Source organism: Dipodomys spectabilis, unplaced genomic scaffold, assembly GCF_019054845.1.
Source record: "Dipodomys spectabilis isolate Male_0828 unplaced genomic scaffold, ASM1905484v1 ptg000826l, whole genome shotgun sequence".
NCBI classification, from domain to species: domain Eukaryota; kingdom Metazoa; phylum Chordata; class Mammalia; order Rodentia; family Heteromyidae; genus Dipodomys; species Dipodomys spectabilis.
This window is the reverse complement of record NW_024871503.1, coordinates 677,475-698,051: the sequence shown is the minus strand read 5'-3', so window position 1 is coordinate 698,051 and position 20,577 is coordinate 677,475. Positions and strand designations below refer to the sequence as shown.

At 50.2% G+C, this 20,577-nt stretch overlaps 1 protein-coding gene across 3 annotated transcripts; it reads right to left on the bottom strand.

The window, feature by feature from the left end:
• Positions 1 to 1,080: 1,080 nt before the first annotated feature.
• On the bottom strand, positions 1,081 to 19,811 carry Dao (D-amino acid oxidase). Of its 3 annotated transcripts, none has more exons than XM_042673415.1 (11): positions 19,704 to 19,811; positions 13,999 to 14,201; positions 11,836 to 11,950; positions 9,180 to 9,256; positions 8,238 to 8,303; positions 7,191 to 7,245; positions 5,047 to 5,151; positions 4,549 to 4,631; positions 2,979 to 3,096; positions 1,906 to 2,004; positions 1,081 to 1,574 (listed from the first exon to the last, which is right to left on the bottom strand). In XM_042673415.1, the coding sequence occupies exons 2-11, from the start codon at positions 14,190 to 14,192 to the stop codon at positions 1,443 to 1,445; spliced, it is 1,044 nt and encodes a 347-aa protein (XP_042529349.1). In that variant the 5' UTR covers positions 14,193 to 14,201; positions 19,704 to 19,811; the 3' UTR covers positions 1,081 to 1,442. The 3 variants fall into 3 exon arrangements, with proteins under 3 accessions (XP_042529349.1, XP_042529350.1, XP_042529351.1); XM_042673416.1 differs by lacking the exon at positions 19,704 to 19,811 and adding an exon at positions 19,527 to 19,604; XM_042673417.1 differs by lacking the exon at positions 8,238 to 8,303.
• Between the last annotated feature and the right edge of the window lie 766 nt (positions 19,812 to 20,577).

The following is a 20,577-nucleotide window of genomic DNA, read 5'->3' as shown; positions in this document are numbered from 1 at the left end:
AAGTTGTGGCTTTGATTATTTCTGGACAGCTCAGCTCTCCTGGGGAACACAGAACTTTTGCTGCCTCTTCCTCTTCCTCCTCCTCCTCCTCTTCTTCCTTCTTTTCTTCCAACTGGTCAGACAGTGCCAGATGATCATGCCTGCTCCTTCACTTTTAAACCACTGGGCAGGCTGAGGTTTGGTGGGCAGGAGTGTATCCCAGGGGCTGGGATGAAATCGGCGGTGTGGGGGCAGTGCAGTTTTTTTTCTTTTTCCTTTCTTTCTTTTTGGTCGGTCCTGGGGCCTGAACTCTGGGCCTAGACGCTGTCCCTCAGCTCTTCAGCTCAAGGCTAGCACTCTCCCACTTGAGCCACAGCACCACTTCCAGTTTTTTTCTGCTTATGTGGTGCTGAGGAATCGAACCCAGGGCCTCATGCATGCGAAGCAAGCACTCTACCACTGAGCCACCTTCCCAGACCCCGGCAGTAAAGTTTTCTACCAAAGAAAAAGAAGTTTTGTTTTTATTTTAAATCTCTATCTACATAACCTGCCCTTTATTTAAAAAAATCAATATTATTAATGGTATAAGAACTCCCACAAAGGTTTCTCGGGCCTCTGGAATGCATTTAGCCTCATGCTAATGATTTTTATGTCTAATTCTGAGCACTCTTGTTCAAAAAGGTTCCCGTTCCATTCACGGAAATGTCAGACATTTCTTTCTATGATAGCGAAGATTTTGGAAGATGTTAGAAGATGTTGAGAGTAGCATGGGTTCTATATTCCTCTCACATCAAGTACTCTCAACAGCACAGAAATGGCTTCAAGCTGGGTGCTGGTGGCTCTCAAGAGGCTGAGGTCTGAGGATCACAGTTCAAAGCCAGCCTGGGCAGGAAAGTTCATGAGACTCTTATCTCCAATTAACTACCGGAAATGCCAGAAGTAGAGAAGTAGAGCTGTGGCTTGAATGGTACAGTGCTAGCCTTGAGCACCAAAGCTCAGGGACAGCACACAGGCCTTGAGTTCAAGGCCAGGACCAGCACAGAAAAAAAGAAAGTAAGAAAGAAAGAAGGAAAGAAAGAAAGAAAAGTATCTTTGTTGTGGATCTTTCCAAAACCTTTAATACATTAGTATGACTTGTGATCCAATTACTTAACCTTAGCTAACCTCATTTTTTTTTTCTCATGCCTCTGAGCAGCTGGCTTCTTTGATTTTCTGAGTTTTCCTTTCTTCTGAGAACTTGCGGGATTAGAGCTTCAATTGTCCACAGTCTCAGACCCAGAGGCCTAGGAGTACCATCAGAGGGGGTGGAGGGGGGCTGGATTTCCCTCCAATGATGGCCTTGACATTTCCTCCAATTAGCTGTCACTTTTGTGCAGGGAAGCCAGGGATGGGGGCTTATCGGGGCACACTGTTGATTACTAGATTGAGGGGTGTGCGGAGTCCTCTTGGTCACGGAAAAGTCCTCAGAGGTTGGATGGTGGCATCCTGCACAACTTCTTTTCTTCTAGAACTTTCCCAAAGAGCTTAGCCACCTCCAGGGCACAGCCCCAGTGAATTGTGAGCCCGTAGCCACCGTGGCCATAGTTGTGGATGACCTGGGAGAGACAAAAACAAACGGTAGCCAGGTTCTGGGAGCCAGTGATGGTTTACTTCTCTGGGAGATTCAGTAATTCTCTGAGGCATCCTGGGCTTTCCTTGGTGTTTGGGGGAATGTTGGGTGAGCCCCTGGGCCCAGCAATAAGGGGCCCCAGTTCTCTGTGTGGAGATGGATGACAGCACCCCAGGCCCTTGCCTTGTGGGTACAACATGAGCCTCGGGTCACTGAAGTATCTGCTTGGGACAGATGAGCCTCCGTGCCCTGGACACAGAAGAGGAAGTGTTACCTCAGGAGCCAAGAGTGGGCCCTGTTGCCCTGTCCGGACCTACCTCTGTACTTGTTGATCCTGAGCGAAGCCATTCTCTTTCTAGTCGGATCTGGGGGCGAACCGGCCGGAAGCCAGTAAATTCACCAACAATTCTTGCTTTCTGGAAAGAAAGAAAAAGTTGGCCATTCTGGTTCTGGATTGTTCTTTTCCTGCTGTCACGATGATGAGGTGATCCAGAGTTAACCTTCAGAACCCCGTTGCCATGGTTACCAACACCTTCCCCTCCCCTCTGCCTATTAATCCCCATTTTTGTCAGCCACCACATCCCTCTCCAGCACTGCTACCACCGCTACCACCGCCCACCTGTCGGCTCCTCCCTCTACCCCCGCCCCCACCATCACCACTGCCAGTCTGATCAACAGCCTCTTTGGTGACCATTATCATCAACGCCAACCACCACCGCCATCCCTCACCCCTGACCCCGCCATACCACGAGGCAGGCCGACACCAAAACAGACTTCCACAATAAGTGCACCTGCTCCTTGTGAAGACAGACTAAGATGTTTTGGTTTGTTCTTGTTTTGTGTTTTGGACAAGTACTGGGATTTGAACTCAAAACTTCATTGCTTGGGAGGGAGGCTCACTACTACTTGAGCTATGTACCCACCCTATGTTGCTTTAGTTATTTTTTTTCAAACAGGATCTGGGCTTTCTGTCCAGGCCAATGTGGACTACAGTCCTCCTATATGCCTTAGAATAACAGGCCTTTCCCCCTGCATCTGCCTTTCTATTGGTTGAGACAGGGGAGGGGGGTGGAGTCTTATGAACTTCTTTGCCTGAACTGATCTTAAACCACAGTCTTCCCCATCTCTGCTTCCCAGGTCCCGAGGATTTCAGGTGTGACTCATAGAACCCAGCTCAAACTGAGTTGTTTTAGAGATGCTATTTCAGGAGAGGTCTTTTTCCTCATGGCCAGTTACATTCATCCATCGGAGGAACGATCTCCCTGTACACGATCAAATTCTGGTGGATGCCCCAGCTCCTTGCTGGAATGGGTTCCTTCCCATGGCTGTCATCCTCAGGACCTCGCTGCCCGGGCCCTGGTCCAGGACACTGATGTCCCCGCCCACCTACCTTCAGCGTGGGCTCCAGGTGGCAGCAGCCCTTCCAGATGGTGGCGTGGTCCTGGCTGCTGCTCACCTCGCTCCAGTTCCCTAGCTGGAAGATGCCACCCAGTGTCAGCGAATGCATCCTACGGGCAAACACAGGGGATCAGGGCAAAGTTCCGGAAGCTTGGACAGTTTTCACCTCCATCTCTACTGAACCACTACTGCTTCCGGGCCTGGCCTCTGCCAGCACCAGACTCATCCCCCTCAACTGCACTTCCTCCTTCTCTCCTTACCATTAGCTGTCACCACCTGCACCACGCAGTCAGCATCACCATTGAGATGGCAAAGGCAGCCACACCGTGAACACTGCCATTGAGATTGTCATCTCTGCCACCGGGTCAAACCATCGAAGGTGGCTCAGTGGTAGAGTGCTTGCCTAGTGTGCATGAAGCCCTGGCCTCTGCCAGCACCAGACTCATCCCCCTCAACTGCACTTCCTCCTTCTCTCCTTACCATTAGCTGTCACCACCTGCACCACGCAGTCAGCATCACCATTGAGATGGCAAAGGCAGCCACACCGTGAACACTGCCATTGAGATTGTCATCTCTGCCACCGGGTCAAACCATCGAAGGTGGCTCAGTGGTAGAGTGCTTGCCTAGTGTGCATGAAGCCCTGGGTTCGATTCCTCAGTACCACCCACGTACACAGAAAAAGCCAGAAAGTGGCACTGTGGCTCAAGTGGTAGAGTGCTAGCCTTGAGTACAAAGAGGCTCAAGGACAGTGCTCAGGCTCTGAGTTCAAGCTCCAGGACCAGCAAAAAACAAAACAAACAAAAAGGCCCATCTCTACCAGCAGAGCCATCCACCCCACTCCACTGTCAACAACACGATCTCCTCCTCAAGCCCAGCCTCCCAACCCAAGAAACACCTCTGCTACCCTCGATGCCAACCAACACACCCTCAGCGTGGTCTTTCCTATCTGTAGCAATAGCTTCTACTGCTGCCATTCTACGACACATCGGGCCCCTACATCACCATCATCCCACTTGCGACAGTGCTCCCACTGATGCCTGTCATCATCAGCTGTCATTCCCCACCCCTGCTGCCTCTGACACTACTTCTGGTGACACCATTACTGTCATCCAAATGAATGTTCACCAGGCAGCCCACAGCCAGGCTCTGGTGGCTCATACCTGGCATGCTAGCTTCTCAGGAGGCTGAGATCTGAGGCTCACAGTTCAAAGCCAACCCAGGCAGAAAAGTCCATGAGATTCTTATCTCCAACGAACCAGTAGAAAACTGGAAGTGGAGCTGTGGCTCAAAGTGGCAGAGTGCTGGCCTTGAGCAAGAGAGCTCAAGGACAGCGCCCAGGCTCTGAGTTCAAGCCCCAGGACTGATGAGATGGGGGGGAAGGGTGGAGAGAGAGAGAGAGAGAGCAAGAGCGCCCAATTGGAGCAAAGTTTGCCTTCCCAGATGTAGTAAAAGCAATAAACAATCAAAAACACCTCTGGGAGAAGCCAGGCGTGGGCAAACAGGCAGTGGGGCATGGGGAGAGCAGGAAGGTGTGTCTTGTCCCCCCTGCAGCAGAGTGTTACCCTGGGATGATGTACGGGGACCTATAGATGCCGCTTCCTGGCTCATGAGTGATAATGAAGTGCTTCATCCATGGGGCCTCCACCTGTGGGTTTGGGACACAGAAATCAGACACATACACACCAAGCCCTGTCGGGAACACCATGTACACACACACACACACACACACACACACACACACGCACACATGCAGATGTGCAGGCACACACATGTGTGCCCACCATAGGCTTACCCTTACACATATGCACCCACCCTCCTGCAGTGAGGGCAGCCTGGGTCAGTGGTGGCCATCCAGGCTCCTAAGCTAGGTTTCCTGGGTTCGAGTCCCAATCACATGTGGGCTGCTGTGTGTGTGGACTCCGCTGCCTCAGTGTACCGTCTCTGAAAGATGGCGGTGGCGATGTGATGGTGTCTATCTCAAGGGGTGGCGGTGACCACTACCTCCAATCAACCCCGGAAGGTGTGGAGCACGTGCTTGTCCCAGAGGAAACCACACTCACCTTGATGATCTGCCCCCGGCCTGGCTGCAGCAGGGGATCCGGCTGCAGGGTCCCAGACCACACCCCGGTGCAGTTGATGATCACGTCCACGCCTCCTCTTGCCACCTGGCAGCAACCGCAGATAGATAAGAAACAGCGAAGATCCCCACACCCCCTCAGCCTCTTCTTCCTCCCTCCTGTCTACTCTCTGTGCAACAGTGGCTTGAAGTCCCAGTGAGGAAATCAGATGGACCAGGATCCAAATATCCACTCTGCCACTTACCTAATATCTGATCCTCCCCCCGCAAAAAAATAACTCCTTTATTTCCTCGAGGCTCAGCTCCCCCCCACCCTTGCTCCCTTTATAATCATTTTATAGTAGGGATAGTAATGCCTCTGTCACAGGCTGCTATGAGAATCCTATGTAACCCTCGATATAAAAGGTACAATGCATCACTCCTGTAATCCCAGCCACTCAGGAGGCAAAGGTAGGGAGGAGGATCACGTTTCAAGGCCAACCAAGGCAAAAGTTTGCAAGACCTCATTTCAACCAACAAGCTGGATGTGATGGTATACATCCACAATCCTAGCGATGCCAGAGGCCTATGTGGAAGGCTCTTAGTTTCAGGCCTGCCCAGACAAAAACAAGACCTTATGTGAAAAATTGTTAAAGCAAAAAATGGCTGAGGGAGTGACTCAAGTGGCAAAGCACCTAGCTGGCGAGGCCCTGAGAAAGAGAGGTGGGGGAGGGCATAGGTAGATCATAATCTGTAATCCTAGCTACCCAGGAGGCTGAGATCTGAGGATCAAGGTTTGAAACCAGCCGGGGCAGGAAAGTCCGTGAGCTCTTGTCTATCTCCAATGAACTACCAGGAAACCTGAGGTGCTATGGTTTAAAGTGGTAGAATGCTTGCCTTGAGCAAATAGAGCTCAGAGATAGCACCTAGACTCTGAGTTCAAGCCCCAGGACTGGCACAGAACCAATGAAAGAGAGAAAGAGAAAGAAAGAAAAAAGAAAGAAAGAAAGAAAGAAAGAAAGAAAGAAAGAAAGAAAGAGAGAGAGAAAGAAGGAAGAAAAAAGAAGAAATAAAGAAAAAGAGAAAGAAGAAAGAAAGAAAAAGAGAGAGAAGAAAGAAAAAGAGAAAGAAAGAAAGAGAGAAGAAAGGACAAAGGAAGAAAGGAAGGAAGAAAGGAATGGAGGGAGGGAGGGAGAGAAGGAGGGAGGGAGAAAAAGGGAGAGGGGGAAAAGGAAGGAGGGAGGGAGGAAAAGAGAAGAAGAGAGAGGGAGGGAGGGAAGGAAAGAAAGAGAGAGAGAAAGGGAGGAGGGAAGGAGGGAGGGGGGAAGGAAGCAGATGGAATGATCTGATGCTTGGTAACACATATTGTGGAAACCTCACAACCTCAAAGGGGTCAGAAGGAAAGGCCAGGTGGTACCCCATTCACCATCTCATTTCTCATCCTTCTCTCGCCCGCTACGCTGCCCAGACATTGGCTGGAGACTCCCCGTGTCTTGGATGCTTGTCAATGCAAGGATGTAGGAGGAGCATCCAGGCCTGCAACCCAGCCCCAGGGCAGCAGCTCCCCTTCCAAATCATGGACACACACACTACACTGCAACGGACTCCAGACAGCCAGGAGCCAGCCTTTGGGAACCAGGTCTGTGGTGGTCACCCATGAGTCTCCAGGGTCTGACCAGAGCAGGAGGGTCCTGACTGTCCCATACTCATCACTGTAGATACCCAGTGCCTCCTGCGTGTAAATCGGCATTCTAATAAATGCTGGGACCGGGACTGAATGAAGTCAGCACAGTCAAGCTCTGGTATGCTACCACTGCCCGACGATGGTGGCTGTTCCTCACTATTCATGAGGGTGGGGTTGGGCTGCCTTGACCAGTATCCCAGCTGAGTGCCCGCACTCCACAGAAACCTCAATCAGAAGCATTAGGAAGCATTTGGCAGGGGAGTGTGGCTGAGACTAAAGGGAGAAGCAGATAGCTCTCGAGCCCTAAAACTTAACCTGGGTCATGGGTGTAAATGAGCCCCCACGACCAGCATGATTTCATTCTTTGTTCTAGGAACCAACATCAAGGCAGATACCTCCAGCGACAGAGCTCGCATCCCTCCCACCCTCCCCTCTTTCCATGCTCTCCCAGCCCTGCAGCTCACCTCCTCCAAAGACTTCACCTTCTGCTGGAAGAATTGCACTCCCCTCTCTTTTAACCTGGAGACATCAGACACATTTTTTTAATGGTTTCTCTGCCCCTCCAACTGAGTGGTGGCATAGGGGACATCTCTGGGGACACTAGTCTCACAGGACACTCCTTGAGAAGATGACTATGAAGTCAGATCCATTCATGAGCTCCTAGCTGGACTAGTGGTCTACAAAAGTTGTCCCCCTCCTTGGGAAACAGCCTTCTGAGATGGGCCAAGCCTTTTAGGAGGGACTGAAGGTCATCGGTGAGTCTCAGTGAGAGACTGGGACTCAGACCCACGCTTCTTCTTTTCCTCCAGTTCTACTGTCACTGCATGGTTTTACAATGTCAAAGATGAGATGAGATTTGGGACAGGAGAAAAGGACAAGGTTGAGCCCATGCCAAAATTAGAAGCTGGGCTCAGGACACCCACTGCTACATCCAAAAGTTTTAGATGACAGCTGGCTGGATGCCAGAGGCTCATGCCTGCCATTTTAGCTACTCAGGAGGCAGAGATCTGAGGATCCACTGTTTGAAGCCAGCCTGAGGCAGAAAAGTCTGTGAGACTCTTACCTCCAATGAACCAGAAAAATGGTGAAAGTGGAGATGTGGCTCAAGTGGTAGTGGTAGAATGCTAGCCTTGAAGGAAAACGCTAAAGGACAGGCCCTAAGTTCATGCACTCACTCTCACACACACACACACACACAAGGTACCTTATTATTTGCAGATGATGTAAAGATATCTGGAAGGTTTAAGAGAATCTATTTTAAGCTATTCCACAAGAATGAGGTTTTTGGATGAAGTTGCCAATAAATATCATGTATGAAAAGCTGTCCGGGTTATTCTGATACCCAGCAAGGTACAGAACAATGGCTTCCACTCAGAGTAGCTGTCAGGACCAAGGACAGCACCCATCCCTGGCCTCAGGGTTTTCCTCCATAAGCTTGGGGAAAACCAGTTAACACAGAAAAATCCCACAACCACTCTTTCCCAGAGAATGGCCCCTTCTTAAAGCCTTACCTTTCGGTCAGCCACTGCAGATAGAATTGCCCCTCCAGAATCAGGCTTGTGTGGAACCAGCCGTAGCTAGAGTCACAACAGGCAAAAGGTAGCAAGCAATAAAGGTCAGCACCAGCCATATTGGAAGAGATGGAGGTGGGTCGCCAAAGGCTGGGGCCAGAACCACCAGCTGACGTTCAAGGGGTGGAGATGGAGGGTGAGGGGACAAGGAGCGATCTTCAGTTCAACACAAGGAGAATGCTTCTACCAGAGGAAGCCTGCACAGGCAGTGGGTGTGAATGGATATTGGATGTGCCTGGTAGAAGGGGGATCAGGCATGGGGTAGGGGGAGGAGAGGACTTCAGGCTGCGGAGGGAAGAGGAGGAAGGTTCACAAAGGCTGGGCTGGAGTCTCAGGAGGTGACCTGGGAAGTCATTTGATCTCCTAAGAACTGGGACCTGGGTGGGGGAGTGTGTGGGGGGGAAGTCCTTAGGTAATCAGGGAGCTTTCTGGAAAGGGATTGTGGGACCCACATACACACCCATCCTCAGTCTCTGCTTCCTGACTTGCGATATGAATTGATCTGGGACACAGTCCTGTCATGATAAGCCCCCTGCCCCTTCCCCAGAGGGCCTAACTCGTGACTTTGGATTTGAACCTCAAGAACCATAGGATAAAATAAACCTATTTTTAAACCTATAAGCAGCTTGTGTTGGGTGTTTTATTACAGTTATGCAAATCTGACTGATACACAGAGCTTCTGGGCTTGCACTGTGTGACTCCATGTCAGCCCAAAGCCCCCTGTGGGTGGGGCCTCTGTGAGGAGCTGGACAGGGCGCCAGGAGACCCGGGCCAGGGGCACTAGATGAAATGGGAGTTTGGTGCCTCCATCCTCTGCTGTTTTCTAGATAGTTCTGCCTGGATCGGGTGCCCCCGCCCCTTTGTGTATGACAATAACCTTACCTGTAATCAGGGAACAACTCCAGCTCTCTAGGGGTGAGCTTCCGAAATCCCAGAACTATGTCTTTCCAGGGAGGGTCCTGAAGAGGAAGGAGAGAAGAGCATCCTTCACTAGCTCTCGATGATGATGATGATGATGATGATAAAAAGCTTATATAATGCTTGCCCTGCCTAAGATACCTACTGTTCCAGGCAGTTACTTACATGGATTCCCTTCATCTTCGCAGCAAAGCCATTGGGGGTGAATGTCATACTTTTCCCCAGTAGAAAAAGTGAGGCTTAGAGAGAGGTTAAGTACCTTGCCCAAGGTCACACAGCTCATAAATGGTGCAGCAGAGATTTGAACCCACACTGTTTAGAGCCCAGGTGACTCTAAGAGTCAGAGGACTAAGTGGTCGAGTCAAGGTAAGAAATAGGAGAGAAATGGGGACCACATGAGGCTCCCCAAAAGGGTGGTGCAGGAGGCATTGGGGCACATGGGCTCTGCTCACCCGGGAGGAGACCCCAGCCTCGCCCCTGACTGCCTTGCAGCCTCTGAGCCTCCGCTGTCTTCTTTGTATTGTGCAGTCAATGAATAACCATTCTTGGGTCCATGGGACGGAACCAATAATGCGGACGAGGCTCTAAGCCCAGTGCTCAAAGCTGAGAAACTGTGAGATCTGGCCTGCGGTGCATGCTTGTTATTACACCATGCCATCCTCCTCAATAGCCTGAGTGTAAGTAACCTCAAAGGCCGGGGACATGCTGGACACCCTAAATCACAGGCTGTCTGGGACCACACCCCAGCTCTGCATCTGATGAGCTTTGTGGCTTTGGGTAAGTTGCCGCAGTGCTCTGAGCCTCTGTTTCCTCATCTGCAAGGTTGGGGGAAGGGCGACGTGGACTTGCTGGCTGCTGCCACAATGAAGGGAGTTACCAGTATAAAGTAGCCATAGCTGCATCTGGCACAGGTTTTTGGTGTTCTGTCTGTCTGTCTGTCTGTCTGTCTGTCTCTGTCTCTGTCTTTCCCCCTCTCTCTGTGCAAGTACTAAGGCTTGAACTTAGGGCCTGGGTGCTGCTTCTCCAGGCTAGTGCTCTACCACTTGAGCCACACCTCTACTTCTGGCCTTATCTTTATTTCTTATTTTGTTTTATTTTATTGGTGCCAGTCCTGGAGCTTGAACTCAGGGCCTGGGCACTGTCTCTGAGCCTTCCACCCCCCCAAAATAAATCTAGTAAGTAGGGCTGGGAAGGTGGCTCAGTGGTAGAGCACTTGCCTTGCATGCCTGAGGCCCTGGGTTCGATTCCTCAGCACCACATAAGCAAAAAGAAAAAAGCCGGAAGTGGCGCTGTGGCTCAAGTGGTAGAGCGCTAGCCTTGAGCTGAAGAGCTGAGGGACAGCGCCCAGGCCCAGAGTTCAGGCCCCATGCCCGGACCCCCCCCAAAAAAAATCTAGTGAGTATTCTACCACTGGAGCCACAGCTCCACTTCTGGCTTTTTGGTGGCTCATTGGAGATAAGAGTCTCACAGACTTTCCTGCCCAGGCTGGTTTCCAACTGTGATCCTCAGATCTCAGTTTCCTGAGTAGTAGGTTTACAGGCATGAACAACCAGTGCCAGGCTTTTTGAGTCTATCTTGAAGAAGAGCCCTGGGATTTCCTGGGACACTTGGTATTTGGGGGTTCAATAATAAAAGCCACTACTGCGGGGCATGTAAGTGTTTTGCCTGCACCAACCAAAGTCTCATGTCCTCTACCCACATCCAACAAGCTTGTTGGTATCTGCCAAATTATAATAACATTAGAAACAAGCAAACAAGCAAAATCTGTGTGTATGCAGTACATATCACAATGAAATATACATATAACAAAAATATGTATATGTTTTCAAGAGAGGGCGCTTTGCCATTGTGTCTGCATTTACTTATCGTTTGTTTTTGTTTTGTTTTGTTTTGCAGTACCTGGGCTTGAATACAGGGCCTTGAACCTGTTAGGATAGCATGATGTCACTTAACTATGTCCCTAGCTGGAAAAACAATTTTTGTTGTTGTTGTTGTTGTTGGTTGTAGGGCTTGAACTCTGAGCCTGGGCGCTGTCCATTAGCTCTTCAGCTCATGGGCTAGTGCTCTACCACTTGAGCCACAGCGCCACTTCTGGCTTTTTCTGCTTATGGGTGCTGAGGAATCGAACCCAGGGCCTCATGCATGCAAGGCAAGCGCTCTACCACTGAGCCACCTTCCCTGCCCCAACAATTTTTTTTTTTAAAGCACAAGCAGAATTTAAAGTGATGGGTTAGGAACATAGTTCAAGTTGGTAGAGCACTTGCCTAGCATGATGAAAGGCTGTGGGTTCAATCCTGGCACCAAAGAATTAAATGCAAAGAAAGCCAGATACACTAAACTAGCTAAGTGATCCTAGCGCGACCTGTGGTGACACAAACCTATAGTTGCAATACTCCAGAAGCTGAGGCAGGAGAATCACGAGCCCCCGGCGTCCCAAACTAGCCTGGACTACATAGAAGGCTTTGTTTCTCCTCTTGACCCCCACCCAAAGAAATAAATAAGACTAAACTCAAATAAAGTTAAGCTAATTTCAGCCCTAGAGTCTGGAGCTTAGGTGATTTCAGGTGTTTCTGGGCCCTTGTTCTTCCTTGGCTGTGACTTCTCGAGGTCAAGTACCCACCGGAACGGCTTCGCGGAAGAGGTTGTAGCCTGAGACCAGGGCCAGGCCCATTTGCTCAGCGTTGGGAGAATGCATATGGCTCAGGAGATAGTCAAAGGTCTGCCGGTTCCACTCCCTAGAAGTGAAGGGCCCACAGGATCTCAGCTTGCCATGGGACACAGGCATCCCCATGTGACTCCTGTAATGTCCCTTCTTCTCCTCTCCTCCCCCCCCCCACCCGACACTCCCCCATCCTCCCCATTCCCGGGCTGGACAGCAGCAGAGGGGAGAGGAGGTACAGAGCTGGGAGCCTTTGGGATGCATCTCCTGCTGGGTCTCAGCGGCCCCTAGGCCTCACTGTAGGCTCTACGCTGTCTTCCCAGGCAGCCTGGCTCTGGGATCCCTCCACCGCTCACAGTGCGGCCCACTCTGGCTTGCTTCTTTCAGATGTTTGACCTCTACATCCTGGGCACAGAAGCTCAACTACATTTCTTCTACTCGCTGGCCCGCACAGAGGTGGGACTGTGTGATATGAGATTACCCAGGGGGCCAGGCACCGGCGGCTCATGCCTGTCATCCTAGCTACCCAGGAGGCTGAGATCTGAGGATCGCAGTTCAAAGCCAGCCCGAGCTGGAAGGTTCATGAAACTCTTATCTCCAATGAACAACCAGAAAAATGGAAGTGGAGCTGTGGCTCAAGTGGTAGAGCACTTGGTTTGGTTGAGATATTATTCTCTGGAAGGTTCAGCTGTGAAGGCACCTGGCAGTTTCTAAGCTGACATAATGACCTTTGCATCTTCCACGTCACCTGCTTAGTTTTCTGGATTCATTGATGCCAAGGGGCCACCCAGTGCAGGGGGCGAGGTGGACAAAGCCCCCTCTGTTCCCCCATGTCTCTGACATAGCAGAGGGTGTAGTCAGTACCATTCCCTGTTTCTTGTTTTGCTCTTAGAGACAGGGTCTTGCTACATAGCTCAGCCTAGCCCCGAACTACTCGGTCAGGTATCCTCCAGCCTCAACATCTTTCATGGCGGGGACTGTAATCCACTTCTGGTTCATTAGTTGTGTCTTCCTTCTCCTCCTCTTTTTCTTCCTCTTTCTACTCTTCCTTTTCCTTCTTCACTCCTTCAGCCTCCTCTTCCTCTTCCTTCTCTTCTTCCTCTTGCTCTTTCTCTTCCTCCGCCTCCTCCTTCCTCTCTTTCTTCTCTTTTCCTTTTTTGCTTTTTGGCAGTGCTTGGGTCTGAACTCAGGGCTTCAAGATTGCTGGGCAAGTGCTCTACCACTTGAGACACATTGGCAGCCTTTTTTTTTTTTTTTGTCGAGTGTGGGGCTTGAACTCTGGGCCTGGGCGCTGTCCCTCAGCTCTTCAGCTCAAGGCGAGCGCTCTACCGCTTGAGCCACAGCACCACTTCCCGTTTTCTAGTGGTTTATTGGAGATAAGAGTCTCATGGACTTTCCTGCCCAGGCTGGCTTTGAACCACGATCCTCAGATTTCAGCCTCCTGAGTAGCTAGGATTACAACAGCTTTTTTTTTTTTTTGTTCTTATTGTTATTTACTATTATTATTGTGTTGTTGTTATTATTATGTGCCCTCCTGGGGCTTAAACTCAGGGCCTGGGTACAGTCCATGTTTGTTTGTTTTTTGCTTGCTAGCACTCTACTGCTTCAGCCACAGCTCCACTTCTGGTTTTTGGGTGGTTCAACGAAGATAAACGTTCTCACAGTCTTTCCTGTATGGGTGACTTCAAACAAACATCAAATGTCAGCCTCGAGGGGAGCTAGGATTACAGGCATGAGCCACCTGCTCCTATCTATACTTTCTCTATTTTTAGGTATGTATTTTTACCCAGGGTCAGCCTCAGTCCTAGATTCTCCTATCTACAGCCTCCATCTAGCTGAGATCCTAGTTATGCGCATGCCACCACACTTGGCTTATTGATTGAGATAGAGTCTTGTTAACTCTTTAACTAGGCTGGCCTCAAACTGCCTTCCTCTCAGTGTCTACCTCCCGAGTAGCTGGGATGACAGGCATGAACCACTGCACCCAGCTTAGAATTTTCTTCCTATGTCAGATCAGAGCTTCCACAAAGGACATGTTCTTGGTGATGCACAGCTTAACGGGAGGGTCCCCTCTGCAGCCTTCACCTTGCGGGTGCCCAGTCTGCCCTCGGGACCCTCACTCACATCTCCTGGGGGTTACTGGGGGTAGAGAGATAGGGCTGCCAGAGGCCAGCAGCTACATCGGTGGTGGTGAGTGGGGTGAAGCGGTCGGCGTAGACCTTGATGTCCAGCGGCTGCAGGACGGAGTGGTAGCGCTCATGAATGCACAGGGCGGTGGAGAGCCCGATGACCCCCGCTCCGATCACCACCACACGCATCGGACCGGTCTGCAAGAAGGAAGGGGAGATTGTAGTGTTTTATTCTCTCTATGGGTTCCTTCATTGTCCTGGTCATCAATAACATCTCCTGATTGCTGAGAGTACCAAGCACTGCCAAGCCCTTTATGTCTGTCTATCTGTCTGTCTGTGTACATATATATATATATATGTATTTTTTTGCCAGTCCTGGGGCTTGAACCCAGGGCCTAGCCACTGTCCCTGAGCTGCTTTGATTCAAGGCTAGTGCTCTACCCCTTGAACCACAGCACCACTTTTGGTTTTTTCTGAGTGGTTTATTAGAGATGAGTCACACAGACTTTTCTGCCCATCTGGCTTCAAACCCCAGTCCTCAGATCTCAGCCTCCTGAGTAGCTAGGCTTACAGGCATGAGCTAGTGCTCAGCCCCAACACTTTTTATATGTGGTCATCAAGACCCAACTATTTTCCCACTTAGCAGATAGAGGCACAGAGAAACAAAGCGCTTGGCCAAAGTCACACAGTGACAAGTAACAGCTTTTGCTGGAGAACTTTCTGGATGCTCCCAAACCTTAGGCTGGGGACATAAATGGTTTGGCAGAACCCCCGGTCACCTGTACACTGGGTCATCTGTGGTTAGAACAATGTGTTCTGGCTTCGAATCTTAGATCTCAGCTCGGCCACCCACTAGTCGTTAACCTTGGGCAAAAACTTCATGAACTTCAATTTCTTGCAATGGGGAGCTCAGAGGATGGGCAGGCTACTTCACATGATGTCAAATCAAGAGGAGGTGAAGCAACTCGCTCGCTGACTTTTGTGCATAACTACTGTGCACCAGTTCCAGGGCTGTGTCTCACATGCATCGTTTGATCTCAGTCTTCCAGTATTCTGAGGTAGGGGCTGCTGTGTTGAATCCCATTACACAGATTAAGGAAACTGAGGCTCAGAGAGGTGGAGTGACTTACCTGAGTCCACACAGCCAAGTAGGGGCGCCGCTGGGAGGATTGAGTTCCAAGCTGCACTGACTGTACCCCTACTGGGTGCTAAACTGGCACTAGCTGATGCGGAGAGCAGCTTAGCACTGGGTCTTCCAGCACAGAACTTGGCCTGCCTTCGGCCGGCTGGGCCCTCAGAAGTTTATTATAAGGCCAGCAGCTTTTGACCTTGAACTTCTCTGCTGGCTCCTGCTAAGGCAGGACAAGAGGACTGTGTGTGCCCGGAAGGGCCAGATTTAACTTTTCCTCCTTTTTCTTCTGCCCTCCATAGACCTGGCTCCTGGCAACTCGGGCCTCTGTGGTCCTGAACAGCAGGACATTCTCAACACGGCCTAGTTTTGCAAAGGGGGAAAATGGCTCCAGCCCGAGAGAGCTGGACTCGGCTGGGGTTTCAGAAGCCAAGTTGGACATCGAATCAACAAACAGAAAGGTATCGTTCTTCTAGACTGTTCTCCTTCCAGCTTGAAGCCTAGACTTGGATGCTGAGGGGTTGGGGGAGGAGACACAGCCAAGGACCCCCTTGTCTCCTCCCTTCCCTTTTCTCCTGCACTTTGTCTCAGGACATGTGACCCCCCAACCCCCTCATCTGTAAGACAGTAGTAACCACAATTTCCCAGGTTATCCCGAGAGGAAATGATGAGTTCTGGGCTGAAGAGGTAGTTCAGTTATAAGGTCTAGCATAATTGAAGCCCTACATTCAATCTTAGTGTGCACACTAGTGTGTGTGTGTGTGTGTGTATTCTACAAAGGTTCCCAATTCAGTGCCTGGCACACAGTAGGTCCTCTGCACACAGTAGGTCTTCCTCTGTCTCCCAGCATCTTGAAAACTCTCAGTGGGAAAACAGTCTCAAGGAAGAAGGAGAAGACAAGTCAGAGCTAGTGGGACTTCTGGATTACTGTGTGATCTTTGCCAGATTCTTTCACTCTCTGCGCTTCCTGACTGCATCATTTCTGGAGAGCTGGTCATTCTTTTATATCAATAGTAACTAAAGGACTCTCCTGTATTTTCAGAAATTCCTATGAGCCAGGTGCTGGTGGCTCACGCCTGTAATCCTAGCTACTCAGAAGGCTGAGATCTGAGGATTGCAGTTCAAAGCCAGCCCAGGCGGGAAAATCCAGGAAACTCTTATCTCCAATGAACCACTCAGAAAACCAGAAGTGGTACTGTGGCCCAAGTCATACAGCACTTGCCTTGAGCTGAAGAGCTGAGGGACAGCACCCAGGCCCAGAGTTCAAGCCCCATGACTGACCAAAAAAAAAAAAAAATCCCCATGATAAAAATGCTAGAAATGGGGCTGGGAAGGTGGCTCAGTGGTAGAGCACTTGCCTTGCATGCATGAGGCCCTGGGTTTGATTCCTCAGCACCACATAAGCAAAAAGAAAAAAGCCGGAAGTGGCGCTGTGGCTCAAGTGATAGAGCGCTAGCCTTGAGCTGAAGAGCTGAGGGACAGTGCCCAGGCCCTGGGTTCAGGCCCCACGACCGGACCAAAAAAAAAAGCTAGAAATGGGGGTGGGTGAGGCGCTGACAGTAACAACTGGACAGGACCTCCCAGCCTAACTCTGGCACACACTAGTTAAGTCCCTCTAATTGACTGGGTGATGGGTCTCCAATCTCTCCAGTTTGCTCTGGATTAAGGGTGTTCTCAGGATCATAATTTTCAGTGACAAAAGATGGAGAGACCTCAATGAGCTAGGATAAGTTGGTTTATCCTAACTGAGCCCTGGCTTCCTCTTTGATAGATCTTTCCAGGGTAGCAAAGCCTGCCCCTTAGGGCCTCCACCCCTCCTCACTCCCAGCATATCAGCCTGCAGGAATTTGATCTTGTTCTTTGCCCCGTCCCCAGGCCTATATTAGTGTTAAGCAAGGCCTGGTTGCACAAATGGAGTTCTTAGGAGGATTAAAATAAAAAGTAACCAGTGCCAAAAGAAGCTAGGACATGGGTCAGAAGTGGAGCACTTGCTTAGCAAGCATGAGGCCCTGAGTCCAGACAACAGAACAACTAAAAGAAAACAATCCTAAAATAATTAAAAATAGGGCTGGGAAGTTGGCTCAGTGGTAGAGTACTTGCCTTGTATGCCTGAGGCCCTGGGTTCGATTCCTCAGCACCACATAAGCAAAAAGAAAATAGCCGGAAGTGGCGCTGTGGCTCTAATGGTAGAGCACTAGCCTTGAGCTGAAGAGCTGAGGGACAGCGCCCAGGCCCAGAGTTTAGGCCCCATGACCAGACCCAAAAAAAAATTAAAAAAAAAAAAATTAAAAATAGCCAGGCACCAGTAGCTCATGCCTGTAATCCCAGCTACTCAGGAGGCTGAGAGCTGAAGTTCATGCTTCTAAGCCAGCCTGGGCAGGAAAGTCCATGAGACTCTTATTGCCAATGAACCACCAGAAAAACAGAAGTGGTGCTGTGGCTCAAGTGGTAGAGGGTTTGCCTTGAGCTGAAGAACTAAGGGACAGCGCCCAGGCCTCAAGTTCAAGCCCCACAACCGACAAAAAAAAAAAAAGATGAATGCACCATGTTTCACATTTGCATTTTCCCAAACCCCAAAGGTACCATTTAGAGGAATTTTGAGTATATAGGTGAGAATAGAATTGCAAAAAAGAAAAAGAAAAAAAAATCACAGCTTTCAGTCAATTACATGGAGAGAAATACAGGCACATAGGAAATGAAACATGTTCCATACTTTCTGTAGCAACTTCACATAGGAAAATGAGATTCTGAATAGAATTGGGAGCCCTTTTGTAGGACCTGGCAGAGCCAGCCAGCCTCAGGTAAATCACTCATGCAAGTGAGCAATGAACTTCTGCACCCACATGCAGCGAGTTTGGCTTCTGAGTCAACTATTTCCTTGTTGCTGTGGTTAATGTTTTCATTTGTCCTCATTTGTGTGTGTGTGTGTGTGTGTGTGTGTGTGTGTGTGTGTGTGTGCACACGCCTGTATTGGGGCTTGAACTCAGGGCCATAGCATTGTTCCCTCAAGGCTGGTGCTCTACCACTTGAACCACGACTCCACATTCCAGCTTTTTTTTGTTAGTCGTGGGGTTTAAACTCTGGGTCTGGGCACTGTCCCTCAGCTCTTCAGCTCAAGGCTAGTGCTACAGTGCCACTTCTGGTTTTTCTGGTGGCTTATTGGAGATAAGAGTCTCACAGACTTTCTTGCCTGGGCTGGCTTTGAACTGTTATCCTCAGATCTCTGGCTCCTGAGCTGCGTGTGAGCCACTGGCACCCGGCTTTATTCCAGCTTTTAAATGGTTAACTGGAGATAAGAGTCTCCTGGATTTTCCTGCCTAAGCTGGCTTCAAACCTTGAACTTCACATCTCAGTCCTCTAAGTGGCTATGATTAGAGGCACAAGCCACTGGTACTGGTTTTGTATCCATTTTATACCAATAACTGCAACCAAGCAAATATAAAGTGTGTATGCAGGGAGGTGAAGCAGCTGAGGTTCTTACGTGTGTCACTGTGTGTGTTGCATGTGTGTGTGTGTGAGAGAGAGATTATAATATCTTGCAAGCTCAGTGGAGCAAGGAAACCAATGCCTTTTGTTTCTGTCATATGAAGATTCTGGATAGACACAACCCTTCACCCCGGCTCTCTCCACCACTCAAGGAGCTCAGAATAATTATTACAGTCTAGGTGCCCAAGATTGAGATTCAGAGAGGGAAAGCCAGTCACCCCAGGTGACACAGCTAGGCCGATGGTGCTCAGGGCTGACCCAGTTCCTCTCCAGCTTTGCATACTGCACACTAGAAATATTTAGGCAGCTGGCAGTAAGCTGAACTGGAATTCTCTTTTCTTTCTTTCCTTCTTTCCTTCTTTCTTTCTTTCTTTGTCTCTCTCTCTCCCTCCCTTCATTCACTCCTTCCTTCCTTCTTTCCTTCCTGCCTGCCTGCCTTCCTCTCTTCTTCCTTGTCTTTCGGTCTTGTCTGAGTTTGTCTATGTCCTTCTTGTCTCCGGAAAACCAGCCTCGGAGGCAGCTTCTGTCTTTAGCTGCTCTGTGTTCCCAGCAAAGAATGTGAAAGACTTCTAAGGAAACCAAAAAGTCTGCTGGGCTTATACCTGTCATCCTAACTATTCAAGAGGCTGAGAGCTGGAAAGGGCTGGAAAGTCTGGGGCACTCTTATTTCCTAGGAATCACCTGCCTGCCTCCCCCCTCCCCCCCAAAGTGCCAGAAATCAAGCTGCGACTTCAGTGGGCAGGTATCAGCCTTGAGAGAGAAAAAAAAAGTTTCAGGGACAAAGCATTCACCCAGGGCCCAAATTCAAGCCTTAGGACCAACACAATAGACAGACAGACAGACAGAGTTGAGTCACGATCCCATGTCTCAGGTAAGAAAAGGAGGGTTGGAGATAAGAAGTTACTTACCTGCAAACCCCCACCTGACTCCAGGGCTAGAGCTTTACCTCTCTGGGGAGACGGTTGCCCAAAGCCAGGTTTGTCTTCTCTGTATCTAATGCTGAGCCTGGTCTGTTGACACTGGGACGATCCTGTGTCCTTCTACCCTCCTCCTCTCCCCCTCAAAAGTGTACTTGTGTCACTCACCCCACGTAGCCGACCTGTGGAGGAACGTGGCAGCTTCTGGGGTGCAGGGTCCTGTTTCCTGCAGGAAAACTCCTTTTTATCAAGGTAGGGTGTGGGGGGAAGCCTTCTGACTTCAATCCTTCTGTCTGACAGCCAGCAGAACAGCACACTGGGGTCAAAGTCTAAATTGTGGACCCTAGGGTAGCAAGGGGTGGGGCTGACCAGCCCTGGGCTGGCCTGGAAACTGGACTTAGCGCGACCAGCCTGGAGACCTCTTCTCCCCTTGCTCCAAGTCACTGAAAAGTTGCCTGACTTTTCTGGCTGATCCCAAGTCCCTGGGGACAGGCTTTGCGGTGGGGGGGGGGGGGGAGGAGGAAGGGAGGGAGGGAGGGCTTTCTCTCAGGGCACAAGGAAGTCTGTCTCTCTGGCCAGCTGGAGACGATCTTCTTTCTGTCTTCATCCTGCTGGCAGAGGGGAGGGCAGATCCCTGGGCTGCTTGTGAGCCTGGCCTGCAGCGGGGGGGGGGGGGGGGGGGGGGGGGGTGTCACCAAGCAGCCCCTGAGTGGAAGACAGGCCAGCTATCCTGCAACACTGGACAGATGAGGTCAAGGAGGGACTTAAGGAGGCAGCTATTTGGGCTGGGAGGATGTGTGGCTCATTGCTTTCTCCTCCTTCCCCTTCCCCGTTCCCTCCCTCCCTCCCTCCTTTCCCTTCCTTCCTTCCTTCCTTCCTTCCTTCCTTCCTTCCTTCCTTCCTTCCTTCCTTCCTTCCTTCCTTCCTTCCTTCTTTTCTTTCTGTGCTGGAGTGGGTCCTGAACTCAGGGCCTAGGAGCTATTCCTTAGCTTTTTTTATGCTGAAGGTTGGAACTTTATCACTTGAATCATAGCTCCACTTC